Raw genomic sequence first — 14,791 nt, 5'->3', positions numbered from 1 at the left:
TTTAAATGATATATTTACCATTTTTCATATATTTACAAAAAAAACATTTTTTAAGTAGTCTATTAAAGAATTGTGACTCAAATACAAGTGAATGTTTACAGTTGAAAAATAAAGTTTCCATGGTTTAACAACTATGTCATGACAACACAGTTTGGTAAAAAAAAAAATGCATTCCAATTATTTGGCATTTCTGTACTGACGTATTGTTACTTATTAGCCAACATACCTATATCTCTGTAAAAAGCTAATATTCACCAAGCCTGAGCGATTTATTATTTGACTCTAATTCTACTAACAGGCTTTAAAAAGAGCTTAAGTCCCTCCCCTTCCGGTGGACCACCATGGGACCTTACTTCGGAGAAAAAATGTACGGTGGTCAGTGGCAAGGGACAACAATTTTTTGATCCCGTTTGAATTGTGCTCTGAATTACACATATGATGATGGTCAATTTAAAATATACATTTAAATGTCAGGAAAGTTGCAGTTTGATGTAAAACTGTTTAAGTAAGACTGTGAAAATACATAATTACAAAAACCACAAAACCCAAAAGTCGTGCATGTGATGTCGTAACCATTTCTCTCAATTACTGAAGCTAACGTTACTGAAGCTAACGTCAAAGAACTTACATCAGAAGATGATGTGATAAAAGGACAGAGAGTCGCTGGATTAAACATATTAGGTGAGAAATATTTCTGTGTGGAACATAGCTAAGTTACATAGCTAGTAGCAACCAAGCAATGAACGTTAGCTAACATTACCGCGTTAACATGTTGGTGACATATATTGTGCAAGACGAGAGTAGTTTCACACAAAACGACACGTAACTGATTTACAACAAACTGCAACTTTCTTGATGAACAAAATTATCTTTTAAATTGACAATACGTGTAATTCAGGGCAAAGTTCAAACAGGATTAAAAAAAAGTTACATGACTGACCAGAAGGTTACTTGACTGTCTCATAATCGAACAATTCGGTGTAGTAAAGCAAGGTGACTTGTGTTGTTCAAAAACTTCAATCACAGAAGTGTTGAAACGGACCAATTCTTTTAAGAGTGTATCCAATTTAACATGTACACAGTAGGGATAACTGTCACAGTAAAAAGAGAGAAACCACACAATCAAAAACCTATAAGGCGGCATGCACTTAAACATGGTATCAACATATATCAAAACCCAGGACATTTTGGATCTTTGTGTGTCAAGTTTCAAGTTTTTTACATCCACACACAAATGTATCTCTCCTCACACACAAACAGATCCTCGTCCTTCGTTACCAACTTTCTTACCAGCTGTGCTGACTTATCAGCATCTCCTTTCCTCCCTCTCTTCTCATTTTTCTTCCGGAAGATCTCCTGAAGCTGTAATAAGATAAAGAAAGATCTCATTGACATTTCAAAGCCAGATTCAAAGCTCTGTTTGAAGCTTACATGTTCATCTGTACAAACATTCACTGAGTTCACAAAGTCATTCACTCTTTCATGCTGGTCTATGATGTGATTCAAGCATTGGCTTTCTGACAACATGATGAAGAGAGTGTTGGTTTTCTAGTTTGGCTTTCAAAGGGACTTATGGTCACATATATTAAAGGGTAAATCAATGCTGAGTCACATCTGGCAGAAAACTGCAGCTGTGCAGCAATCAGTATTTCAGTATTACTAGTTCTTCTTAATTTAATGAGCAAGTGGTCATTTGTTTGTAATTTTCTTTCAATGCACTGGATCAGGAAAGTATCATCAACTGCAGCTTATACACTGAAAGATTTTTCATTAATTAATTTTTATTACTAATTTGAATTGATAATTTAACTTGCCTAAAGCACTAAAGTATACACTTCCATTTCAATTATAAAGGGACATCTCCAGGAACATTTTAAGAGACAACAAGAGCAACTGACGTGGATTTGGGGATTATTTTAATTAAATATTCCCTTTATTTGACTAAAGATGTCCTTATCTGGTCTGAAAGTCTGAATTCAAGACAGCAGAGAAATCAGAGCCTCCTGCCAAACCCGCAATGTGGGAATTCTTTTTTTGGTCCCGCACCTGCCCACTCCCACAGGATCTTCAACCATCAGCCCGCACTCCCGCTGATGTGCCATCCCACTCCCACCAGCCTCCACAGAGATTCTGACCACTTCCTGCCTGCAGCAGTGTTTTCAACTGAAAATCTCTGTCCCATCCCAGATGGAAAGTAAGACACATGTAGCCCTTATAGCTTTTAAATCTAGAGAAATGCTATTACAGAAAGGCTACTCCGCTGTTTAAAACACTAAAAGTGAACTAAAAATCAGCTTTTAAATGCTTTAAATGTGAAAAAAGCAAAACAAAGGGCAGTGTGACTTTAAGGTTTGTGATGGGAGAAAAAGGTGATGTTAATAATAACATAAATTCAGATGGATTTTCTCTCAGTATCAGAGACTTACCACCAAGAACTCCCTCTTGTCCACCATCTGGTTGCCGTCTGCATCAAACATATTGAAAGCAATCTTAAAGCCAGCATGGGGCTCTGGAGAACAGAGAGGAGAGCACATAGGGTGAGTGTGTAAGTATATACATGGGTGTGTGTTAAACAGAAATAACATGGAACAGGAAGAAGTGGCATATAGATTAGACAGGAGGGAGACAGGGCAGGTGGATAAATCTATTTAGACTATGAGCTACAGTTAACATTTGAATATGTCCTATACCACTGTACATGTTTCTTAGTGATCGGTTATAACTGTTGACCTACCAAATCAGATAAAGATTGTATTACTTTTGTCTTTATTTTAGAAATATAAATGTATGCTACTGATTAACCACACAAAAAATACATTTTTGGTACAAAACAGGAATTGTTTCTACTTCAGCCAAGACATTGTATACATTCATTTAGTATTATTATTAAAATTTATGCAGGTATAAGGAGCATATGACTAGTTTAAAATTTACCAACTGAATTTCAACAATCAATAACAGTTGTTCTTATTATTTGTAAGAAATGAAGACTTTTTGTTTTTGTCTTCCCATATAAGTTTCAAATTAACGTTGATTAAACTGATCAAACAGCGATAACACAGACCCTTTACTGATTAATGAGGTCATGATTAATGGCTGCCCTCCCTTTAGATGCGGACACACACTGAGCTGCACTAGATGCAAAACTCCTGTGACTTTCTCAAGGAGGCAATGTCCTCCAATTTTCATTTTATTCAGTTAAAAAGGATAAAAGCATTGACAATTTGGTTTTCTGATCAATTACAGGAGAGAAAAATACTTTATTTCCTGAATTTAGGGAAAGAAGAGCAGAAAAATACTTTTACTTTAACGAGTGAGAAATGAGTGCAGTAGTTTTTCGTGGAACAAGCCTCACATTCCTGTCTATTTAAGTTTTGAAATGTTAAAAGTAGAGGTTGTTTTTTTTCTTCTCTGTCTCGCTCTCAAAGTCTGTCTCAGCCCAAGGGGAAGGGGAAAACCACCAGATTTGTCTCATAATTGCCTCTTGTTAACTTGTGGGTGGGCCCGAGGATAGTTCATATCATGTACCATGTCCTCCCAAAATAATCACAGCATGCTGCTATAGTAAAGCGAGAGAAAGATAGAATAAGAAAGTAGAAAATGAGCTGGAGCGATGAAGGATGTGTAGAGAGACTGAACTGACTCACTTGTAAGGATGCAGAGCAGGAACAGGTACTCTGTGTATGAGATGATGCCTGGTAATGAGACAAAGACAGACAGAGTTAAAGAAAAGGTCACATTCAACACACACACACACACACACACACACAATGTTTACAGATGTTCAGAGACTGTGGGCCTCCTGACACACACACACACACACACACACACACACACACACACACACACACACACACACACACACACACACACACACACACTAACACACATAATCCTTCCTTTCATGAAGATAGTATCTTAAAATGTGTCTTCTGGAGCTGAGCTGCCAACAGCCATTTGGCCACACACCGTTTCTTTTTCTACACCCCAAGTGTCCAAAGCAAAGACACTGGCTGGTAGGGGTGTGTGCATGTGTATGTGTCTGTGTTTGGATAAGCCAGTGAAAAATGTTTTAGGAGATGATCCTTTCTTGCCTCAGGCCCATTTAGGAATCTTTGTAGCTCCAACTCATCTCTCTCTCCCTCTTTTTCGCTTTCTGTCTGATCATTCAGATAGTTCAGGGTGACTCGCTTGAGTGTTATGGGAGACTGCTTTCCCATGTGTGTGTATATGCGTGAGTGTGTGTATGGGTGAACATGACACCAGCTAAGTCCAGTGTGAGCCTTGTGTCTTCCTGATGCTCGACTGCTTTGTGTAGAGGAGCTGGTTTGGAACTAAATTCTCTTTTTCCCCATGTAGCCTGAGCTGTGCAAAGAGCAGGAGATACACTCTGAACCTACTCAGGTTTCTAAAATACATCTGTGTATGTTTACACTTACTTTCAGTGATAAGTAGCTGAATAATAAGGTGGGTTAACACTGATACCCAGATAGTACATCATTAGGGGAACAACTTTCAGTCAAAGTCAATGATCAGTCTTAACAAAATTATATTTAATTTGTTACTAAATTTATTTATCATCACATTAACTTATCATTTATTTCTGCAATGTATTTATATTTGCTAGTGTCTGAGTTAAGTATACAGTAAATAAGAAGGTTGGTGTTTCCATTATATCCCTAATTACCTAGCATGTTAAAAAAGTTTTCTGCAGGAAACACATATTAGGCATGAAGCTTGTTAGAAGAGGACGTCTGATTTATGATCACTGAAATCTAATCATTGCTCCACAGATACTTTGGTTTATCCTTTCGAAGCTTTTCAGCTGGTCAGAGGTTTTAAATAAATGCTTAAAATATAATCCATATCATTCCTTTTAATATGAAAGTGTAAATCTGATCCTACTGAGAATCAACATCACAATCCCCTGCAGCTTTCAGCTGATTAGATTAGCAGTTCCTCATCAGTCACAAAAACTCTCACCAACCCCCCACATAAAGCAGACATCCCTAGCTAGCATATTCCCTCAAGTTCACAGTGAACTAGCTGGCCACCTTGAAATGCCACATACACAAAGTAAAAATGATCGCAGGTAAGGAGAGATAGGGATCAAGCAAGTATAAACCACCATATATTTGTGGACCAAACCAGAGCTAACATGTAAACAAATCTTAGACTTGTATTTTAGCCACAACTTGATCTGCTGATAGTGTGTAAAAAATAGCACCGTCAGGTTTATTTGTGTTAACCAATATCAGATACGACATCTCAGTGGAATAACCTTTTGTGACTTAAATTAAGTTCTTTGAGAAAACAAGAAAAACCTCCTAGCTTTATAAAAGCTGCAGTTACCTAAATAAATCAATGCCACACACATGTTCAAATCTCAAATGAGATAATTTCCAATGCTATCAAATTTGGGGTTTGTCAAAACTTAAGCAGATCTGATAGAAAAATAATAAAACATCATCCATAAGCACATTACGAGCATTGAAATGACATAAAACATCATTATAAATACAATATAGGAATCTTTTTCATGTTAATGTGCATTAGCACCTTTGTCATACTGGGTAACATACAGTATAGCAGCACTGTAACATAGATTTGAAATCACCAAAATATGGGACAGTTCTAGTTAAAAATAAAGCTTTTACATAGGTAAAACATAAACATAATCTCATTACACTGTACTTAAACATTTACTATGAGCTGTTGTCTGTCATGTAAATTTCCTGCATGCTATGTTACAATAATCACCTTAACAAAAACTCAACACAGTGCTGAATACATCTGATCTAAATTAGTAATAATTTCACTGTGCCAGGTTACTGTGTAACACATGGCCAAACAAAACTGACATACTGATACACACACAGACAGACACACACACCCACAGTCAGCAATGTTCAGGCAACACTCTGGATTCCTTTGTTTGACATTCTCAGAAAACCAAAGCCATCCCAAGGATTTTAACTGTCCTCGCTCATCATGGCATGAAGAAGAAAGCATGTCCTGACATCAGTATACACACACACACACACACATATATACAGCTTATCCACATGGGATTGGCTTGCTGAACTGATGTGTGAATCAACAAATGAGTGGTTTAGGGGTAATAAAGTGTGTGTGTGTGTGTGTGTGTGTGTGTGTGTGTGGCCTGGGCAATATGCCATCAGTAATTTGAATAGACACATAGATAGATTTACAAACATTCTCTGTTCCCTCTTTGTCTTTGTACTCTCCCCACTCCTCTTTTACTCCCTCAGTCCTCATGTATTTTTATGGTCTTTTTCTCCGCTCCCCTTTCTCCTTCTCGCCATCTCTTTTTTCATTTTCTCTCAGCTTTTTGCCACTGTTGTTGCACTCCCATCTCTTTGATTTAAAGAAAAAAAATGATGAAGGCAATACTCCTGGAAACTGGTCCTAGAAGTGCAAACATAACACACACTCACATACACTAGTTACATCGTGTAAAACATTATCATGGTAGAGGAAGAGAGGGTGTGTTATATTTAGCATCCCCCTGTGTGTGTGTGTAATTATCACTACGGGGACTCATAACCAGACTGTGTGATTCCTCTGTCACATACTCCTGAAGCAAATGCTTTAATTAGGGGTAGCTTCTCTCCCTCTTCCTCTCTCTATGGTGCTGTATAATTTGTTCTGTTCCCGTATGCAAAGAGAGGAGAGAAGAGGAGGTTTATTTTTAGTTTTTCAGCAGGTTGTTTGGCTGTTAGGAGGGACAGCATGGCTCCAACCCCGGATTAGAGACACCTACAGTGACACACACAAGCTCACATGCACTATTTAGTCACACATCGGCAGGTAAGCCCTGGTATACATACACACAAAGAAGTGTCCTGAAAAGCTGCAAAAATTAAGCAAAATGGATAACTGTTCCTCATTTACTCCTCATATCAGCAGATAATTTAAACGTATATATTTAAGATATAAAGTATATTTTTAAAAAGCAAATTAAACTGTAATGGATAAAAAAATCCAAATCCTACTCCTCTGACATTCACTGACCTTGTTATTTTCTGACTGCTACTTATTTACTTTGTGTGTTTGTATTAGTGGGTGCAAAAGTACTCAAGGTGCCTTTGCTTCTGTTTTTTGTATGTGTGTGTGTGTGTATTTTCTCTCCGACCTCGTTCTCTCAGGTTGCGGAACAGTTTGGAGGATCCTCGCCATACTGGTGGAGTTTCTGTCAAAATCTTCTCCAGCTCCTGAGGCACATGCACAAAAACACACATTTTGCAAGTGAGTTGTCTGATGGCACACCACAGAATCACAAACCTTCACTGCCAAACTTCAGACTTTTACATAGACAGAAACAGAAAGAGAGGATGGCATGCCATGGAAGGGAGGATAGGGTTCATCAATATACTGTTCATTGTCACTTGTTTAAAGAAACATTTGAAAACAAATACAAGTGTCTTGAAAATATATGAAGTTGCACGTGAAGTGCCACTGAGATTGTGCTTTAAAGAGAAATGTATGGACACATGAACTGCATACATCCATTGGTGGCAAACGGGTAACTTGTGGAGTTTTTGACTGCTAGTGGCGCTGTGGAGCAATGTTTGATTAGCAGGTTCCCGTATCGCTGGTTTTTCACGCTCTACTGGAACGACCTGCCTACTGTAGGGAGCAGTAATACAAATGTGTACTGCATGCAAGCCGCAGGGAAGGCGGGGCAGAAGAAGACTACTAGCTGGTGTAAACATGCATGTAAAAATATGTTCTGTGGAATGAAATGCATTCAACCCATTTGTTACTCTTTAAGGATAAACATGATACCTTTGGTGAAGATGTACTGAATGTAAACATAACAGTTTATAAAAAAAACTTAAAAAACCTTTAAGACTGTCTTAAGATTTCATCTTGGTAATAGTAATAGTACTTATGGAAGCAAAGGACCTGAATTGCGCTAAATGAATGGATCAGAGGCTGCAGAATTCATAAATATTTGTTCTTTTGTAATAATTCATTCATTCATTCATTCAAATTAAAATGATAACACAATAAAGTGTTCAAAAAGTGAATGGGTCAAGCCTGGCACAGCATCCAGTGTTTAATGCAGTTTGGAGGCCAATAAAGGCTTGCAATAGTCTCAGTTGTTTTTTATAATAGAGTGACAATAAAGAATTATCTGCAATCATGCACTGATGAATCAGGCACTTGATGTAGAACTCTTACATTTACATAAAGAAACTCGTCAGCAATCCTGGCAAAATCTGGATTTTAACTTTGTAGAGTATTAAAAAAAAAGCCTGCAATAGATGTAAAACGCAACATGGAGTGTGTCTCCCACCTGTTTGGTCAGGGACCTCCAGGGCTTCTTGTCTGCCAGGGAACAAGACAAAAGAGGAGAGAACAAGAAGAACAAGAAGAACAAGAACAAGAAGGGAAAGAGGAGAAGAGAGTTTGGGTGGGCTTGGTCAGATAGCATCTGTATGATCTAGAAATGGGTCTTAATGTGCCGGGTACAGTCACAACACACACACGCACGGACACACTCACTATATATACACTGTCATCATCACAGGCCCATTTGTACCATCTAAAGTGCCCCGTGCTCGTCTTTGTAGTAGGTGGAATGTCCCCGTAAAAGCACATACTACTTTTGTTCTGTTTTATACAACAAAGTTCATCTAATTCAACTTCAAAGGGGGCATTAGAGGATGTCGGCCGCTGAGAGGGTATGTGCGGCTGTATCATATGTCAGTGAGCCAGGGTAGATGTAAACACACACATACAGGTGCACAGTTTGCACGCAATACAAACACATGCCGCTTGCAGGGACATTTTTAAACCAGTTGTCACAAAGAAAAAACAAGCTAAGTGTCTGGTTTAGATATTTACTGGTTAAGAGAGAGGGTAAATCTGAGCAAATGGAATGTGGGCAAGAGTGTGTGTGTGTGTGTGTGTGTGTGTGTGTGTGTGTGTGTGTGTGTGTGTGTGTGTGTGTGCGCGCGCGCGTCTGACTAACATTAACCTCAGACTAAACAATAGTTGTACAGCCATCTGCTTTGAGGCTGGCTGGCCAGGACTAATCTGTTACGACTGCCAGCAGGCTGACAGAAAGAGCAAAGGCGTGTTTAAACCCAGGATTTTAAAGTGTTTTTAAACTTGGTTTCACTTAAAAGACAAAAAGGGATCTATTTTACACTTGACAGTGACTTCCATGTTGGAAAATCAATTTTAGATCAGAGATGGCCATCAACAAACTAATAATCCTTAACATTTTGTTGGTTATTAAAGGCACATAAAGACCCATTTACAACACAAAGTGAGTCTTCACATATGGAAACTAAAGAAATGTAACTAAACTGCACATATGTGTTCAGTAAAATAGCAACTTGGTCAACCCTATTGACAACAACAACATTGTAATATTATGGAAGCATGATATATTTAAAATATTTTCAAAATCTAGATACAGTCCTAATATAAGTGACATGTTCATACCAGGAGAAAGTGGCAAGGTAACAAAAATAACTATATACTGACATCAAATTTAAATGACTTTCAGAATTGATGCAAATAGAGAATGTAATTTCTCTCCAAGTAACAACCTACAGACACTTTCTATCTGAAGTTCAAAGATACTTTGGGCCAGAAAAGCACGGTGTCTACACAGTATACAAACGGCAACAATTATCTTTTCTACGCAAGGTCTCATGTGGATACAAAGCCCTTAATTTGACTATATTCTGTCCTGGGAATATCGAATCCAAGCGTAAAAGCTCATTTGTGAGGGTGTGAAACGTACTCCTGGGTTCGCTCATGGTGACTGACTCGATGAAGTTCTGTGGAGTCATGTACAGCTGCCCATCATACTCCACAGAGCTGAACGTGCGGAAGCGATGCTCGTGGGATGACATGTACACGTCTCCATCATCGAAGTCAAACGGACGTCCCTGTAGACATAAAACCAAAACGCAAAATAAAATACACTATTAGTGACTGTGTTTCCCTCTTGATTAGCTGCACTACTTTTTGTCGGTTTTATTTTATTATTTTTAGGATATTTTTTCCAATCAAAATATTTTAAGGGGGCAGGCAGCAAAACAACAACCAACGAGGCTGGAGGCAGGAGACAAAGCAATCAAAGGAGTGCATTTTGGTTATGTCAATGTTATTATGAACATCATATTTTGTGTTGTGAAGAGTGTGAGCTATAAGAAAGGCACATGTAAAAAAATACTTTGCTATTTAATCAGCAGAATTAAATAATCCATGCAGCGATACCTGTTACTTTGCCCCAATGATTATAATTTAAATGTGACTTCCCCCGCTGCGACAGCAATCTGAGAAGAGAAAACTCTCTGGCCTCTCATACAGACAGCACAGTTTAAACTGTATGTGCCTCTTCACTACTTTTGAACCTCTGTAATGAGGTGTTCCATCTATTCTTGGCATCAACTCTCTCCATTTAGCTCTCTGCGATTATAAACAGTCAGCACCTCTGGTGCAGTACAATAACAGAATAGGGGCACACACCACACACACAACTACTTTGTCACTACTTTCTACTTGATTAGCATCTCTCTCTCTCTGTGCGAGGAGCCAGGGCTTCCACTTGATTAGCTGCAGTGTAGGAGAGCTTCTATGCCAACAGACTGTGCTGCATGAAGCTGTGTAATCAGTAGAGAGGTTTCCAAATTTAAACCTGTTTGGCCGCAGGGCCCAGTGCACCGAGGTTCTTGCTCAGCTCAGCTAACATGCTAATGAGCACACAGATTCATTCATAAAGCTTTGATGCTGCCTTCACCAAGGGGGCTTTTGAAGACACGAATAGGAGATGAGTGCTCGGCTTCATAGGAATGCACTGTAATCAAGTGTAAGAGCATAGACGCCCATGGCTTTGACTCTCACTAATGAATGAAGTTTATAAAGTTCTGCAAAGGCAGCTAGGTTCACATGCCATGCTGCACAACATGATGTAAAAAGTAATGTCAGCTCCTCAGGAAAAAACGTATTACATGGCAGTGATTTAAAATTACATTCAGTGAGGTACACTGTGCACACTTCTTGTGTAGTTATAATGTCATAAAGCCCCAGTCAAACCTGTTCCTGTCGCCTAGTGTTGTTCTCCTGACTGCACAGCAGATGCTCCAGGTGCTTTCCCCTCAGGCAACTCAGTGTTCTCTATTCACAGCTGCAGCTTTTAGTCCATCTCCTCAGTTTTCTAAGAGCTAAACTGTCCTAAACCCTAACCATCATGTGTTCCCTCCTGACATCAAGTTTTTCTGTTCCATAAAATTACAAGTACAAACTAGGTCTCAGCAATTGCAAACACTGTTTGCCAGCTCCTTATCTCATACAATTCCATACCGGAAGTTTTCTCTGTTGTCTGATGCTGAACTTGCCTCTTCTGTGCCTCTGAGCCTAACAGTTTCCAAGCTGATTTGCTAAGTTGAGGAGTTCAACCAGCGTAAATGAGAACACAGCTACCAGAAGAGTCCGAGCCCAGCCTTGCCACAAACCCAGCCCAGCATCACTGTGGTGGAGCCACTGCCTACTCATGGGATCTAACATGCAGTCTTAAGTGTCCAGACTGCCAGTCAGCCAACCAGACATCAAGTCACTTTGTGTGTCAGTCATTCAAAATCTGAAAAGTATTCTTATCTGGAGTCTCGGCTAAAAAGTTTGGTCCTGTCCATCTCATATTTCTGGGCTTTCGCCCAAAAGCAAGCTCTTCTTGCTAGTAAGCCCCCCAAATCCAGGTATCTGGAGCATCAAATAACCCACTCTATTGTTTCATGGCAGTATGGGTTTTCTTGTTTCCTTTTAGAATTACTGTCTTGTTTTTGAGAATGTATGAACTTATGTTCTCTTGCAGCTTTGCTCTCTTTCCCTGCATCTAATTTCTCACAATTTCTTTAAACCAAAAAATCCTTACAGACTACCTTTATTGTGTCACAGATGGTCGTTTTCCCCTTTTCCCACTGGAGCTATCCTGTTCCCCAGTTGGGCGGCTATCTAGCCAGCTTGTTCCCCAGTCAGGTAGCCTGTTTGCCTGATTATGGGCTAGGTCCCCTGCTTCTAAACTGGCTACCCCTGCTTCATTGTGTCCCAATAGGCACCTCTTCTACCCCTGGCAGTTCAGAAGATATAACCTTACACAACTTAACATTATTGATTCATGGCCATTTTTACCACAAGTTTTAGATTGATTTACTATGCTCCAATAAACTATTGGTACTGTCAGATCATTTCAGTAGGCCTACAAAAACAGCTGTTATTTCAGTGTGCCAGATACATAATTGATCAACAGTGCAAATCTTCTGAAATCAAGTTCTATCTTATCTCATTTTGAAGTTGTAGCTTGAGCGTGCTTATTTTGATGAATACCAGCATTAGACTGGACTCTATATCAGCAGCTACCCAGTATTACAGGACTCTGACCTGGGCCCAAATCAGGACATCTAATATTTATTCCAATATTTATGTTAGCTGTTTAACATGAGGTGTCACCATTAAGTTAGTAATCTTTCTGACATATGGATGTGAATATTCATGTAAATGTGCTCTGGTGGACCGCCTGGTAACTTTTACAAGCTACATGTCAGGACAGTGGTGTGGTGCTCTACTTTACTAAAGGGGCTACAAAAAAAATGGTGATTAGGTTATTAAGTAATGCATTCCCAGTAACAACTCAATATCATACACTAATACAATAGTAGGGGAAAAGCACATAAAAAGGAAGTCATGATTAGTAATTGGGTTTGTGCCATTTAGCACCTGATTGCGGGGTAATTATTTAATGATTCATCTTTATTTTATCTTTAATTTGCCAAAATATGTGAATCAATATCAAAAACAGATAACAGTGATTCAAAAGTTGTAGTTAGAAGCGGTACCTTATTAAACCTATCATTCTTATTCTTAAAAGGTCAAATTTATAAAAATTCTGAACAAGCCACACACGCAGTGGACAGATAGGTTAGGTATGCATGTACACACATATAACAAAATATCTGCATGCACATGCAGATATTTCTGTATGTGCATGCACACATGGATCTAGACATGCAGGCACATCAAGGATACACGCATTAAAGTAGCATGCAGATTTACAGATACATAAGAACTAGGACTACAACTAACAAATTCCCCTCACTGATTAATCTGCTCATTATTTTCTCAACTAAAGGTTTGGCCTATAAATGGTCTGAAAATATTGAATAAGATTATTATAGATTAAGATTTTTAAAGCCAAAGTTGTCCTTCAAATGTACTGTGTACTCAGAGTACGATTACAAACAAGAAAAGTAAAGTGCACCCTTACAAAATGCGTTTTTGGAACTAGATAATGTTTTTAAAAATTTTTGCTTGAAAACTGATATAAATGATTATCTATTATTCAAATTCTTGCTTATTATAATTTTTATTATTAATTTTTATTATTAATTTTCAGCTTATTGTTTCAGCTCTGCTGAGCTGCTAATCATTAAATAGCCTACTTCCGGTTGTCAAAAGTCAAAAATTTTGAGGTTCTTTCTTCAATATATTAATTTTATACTACTTATGCTAATACTTCTACCCCTCTATATTGTGGGGAAATACTGTACTTTTTTTGACTACTGGCATAGGTGTCATTTACACTGGGGACACTGGGGATATGTCCCCACCACTTTTTGAAATGGCTGATTTTGAAAGCATTTGCTAAAAGATTTCTTAAAGCTTGCAACAAGAAATGTTAAATAACAAATAAAAATTCTATTAGAAAGTTTTACTTGCACAATAAGGAAACATGAAATGCAATGTAAATATAGAAGAAACAGATCTGCCTTTTCCAAAAAAAAAAAGTAACTTAGGCTAATAAAACAAACTGCTGATTACTGCATTATGTTCCATAATATTTTTATAGTCTGAATTGTCACGGGCCACATGAATTTATGAATTAACATATGAATATACATGAATTCTGTTTCCCTTGATATAAATAGACATTTCCACCATAAATTGGTGCAGAAAATGTCTCTAGAATGCAAGAAATTTAATGTAAAGAGTTTTAAAGAGTTTAACGCTAAGCATCTTCTGGGGGAGGACCCCAGAGCCCCATTCAAATAGCCTATTTCATCTATGAATATTTCCTCTAAACAGCATTGGGGTATCTTGTTGTCTTGTTCTCATGACTCCAGTATTGTGCATTCTCACGTCTCGTGGACTAGGTGTTTCGTCCCACCCCTAATATAAGCCCTTAAATGTCCCCACCACTTTTCAACACAAAGTGACGCCCTTAATTACAGGAACTAAGTGAAGCTATTCAATAAGCAGGCCTTGCATTAAATCGCTGTTCAAAACATCCCTCTCTGTACTGGCAGTCCCTGCACACAGCTGCCTGACTGACAGTAACATCCTCAACGAGTTGTCATTTCAGCACCAGCTCGAGCGGAAAGCGCCATTCATGCATCTGCGCGCGCACATCGACGTGCAGCCAAACAGTGACCGAACTGTTTCCACAGGGCGTGCTGGGAATGAATGACACATTTTTTTCCGCCCGAGAGGCAAACTGCCAGCCACACCAGGGCTACAAAACAGAAGTGGGCCGTCTAACTGGCCCTATGTGTGTCTAATCTTAGCGGAAGCAAATGTGAAAATACTCAGTGCGCTCTGCGTTTTGTCTCACTGGTCTGTAGTTTTATCACTTTTATGTCAACACTGAGGACAACGCATTTTCTGTCACTGACCTCCCAAGTGTAGACGTGTCACTAAAGCCTTGTTGTCACTGATCGCTGAACCTCCTACCTTCTCCTTGGCTTCCACGGTC

General features: G+C 38.7%; 1 protein-coding gene across 8 annotated transcripts in view; it reads right to left on the bottom strand.

The window, feature by feature from the left end:
- Window positions 1-14,791, bottom strand: part of LOC123969225 (calcium uptake protein 3, mitochondrial-like) — a 33,401-nt gene that overhangs the window by 18,316 nt on the left and 294 nt on the right. For 7 of the 8 annotated variants that reach the window (XM_046046401.1, XM_046046405.1, XM_046046403.1 and 4 more), the window contains exons 1-7: window positions 14,770-14,791; window positions 9,785-9,932; window positions 8,324-8,355; window positions 7,157-7,235; window positions 3,648-3,695; window positions 2,427-2,509; window positions 1,291-1,362 (exon numbers count right to left, since the gene is read on the bottom strand). The exon at window positions 14,770-14,791 is cut by the window's right edge and continues 292 nt beyond it. In XM_046046401.1, the coding sequence (XP_045902357.1) occupies window positions 1,291-1,362; window positions 2,427-2,509; window positions 3,648-3,695; window positions 7,157-7,235; window positions 8,324-8,355; window positions 9,785-9,932; window positions 14,770-14,791 (484 nt within the window). The remainder of the gene's footprint in view (window positions 1-1,290; window positions 1,363-2,426; window positions 2,510-3,647; window positions 3,696-7,156; window positions 7,236-8,323; window positions 8,356-9,784; window positions 9,933-14,769) is intronic. The other variant, XM_046046408.1, reaches the window with a different exon arrangement.

Source organism: Micropterus dolomieu, linkage group LG04, assembly GCF_021292245.1.
Source record: "Micropterus dolomieu isolate WLL.071019.BEF.003 ecotype Adirondacks linkage group LG04, ASM2129224v1, whole genome shotgun sequence".
Classification (NCBI taxonomy): Eukaryota; Metazoa; Chordata; class Actinopteri; order Centrarchiformes; family Centrarchidae; genus Micropterus; species Micropterus dolomieu.
This window is presented reverse-complemented; position numbering and strand designations above follow the sequence as displayed.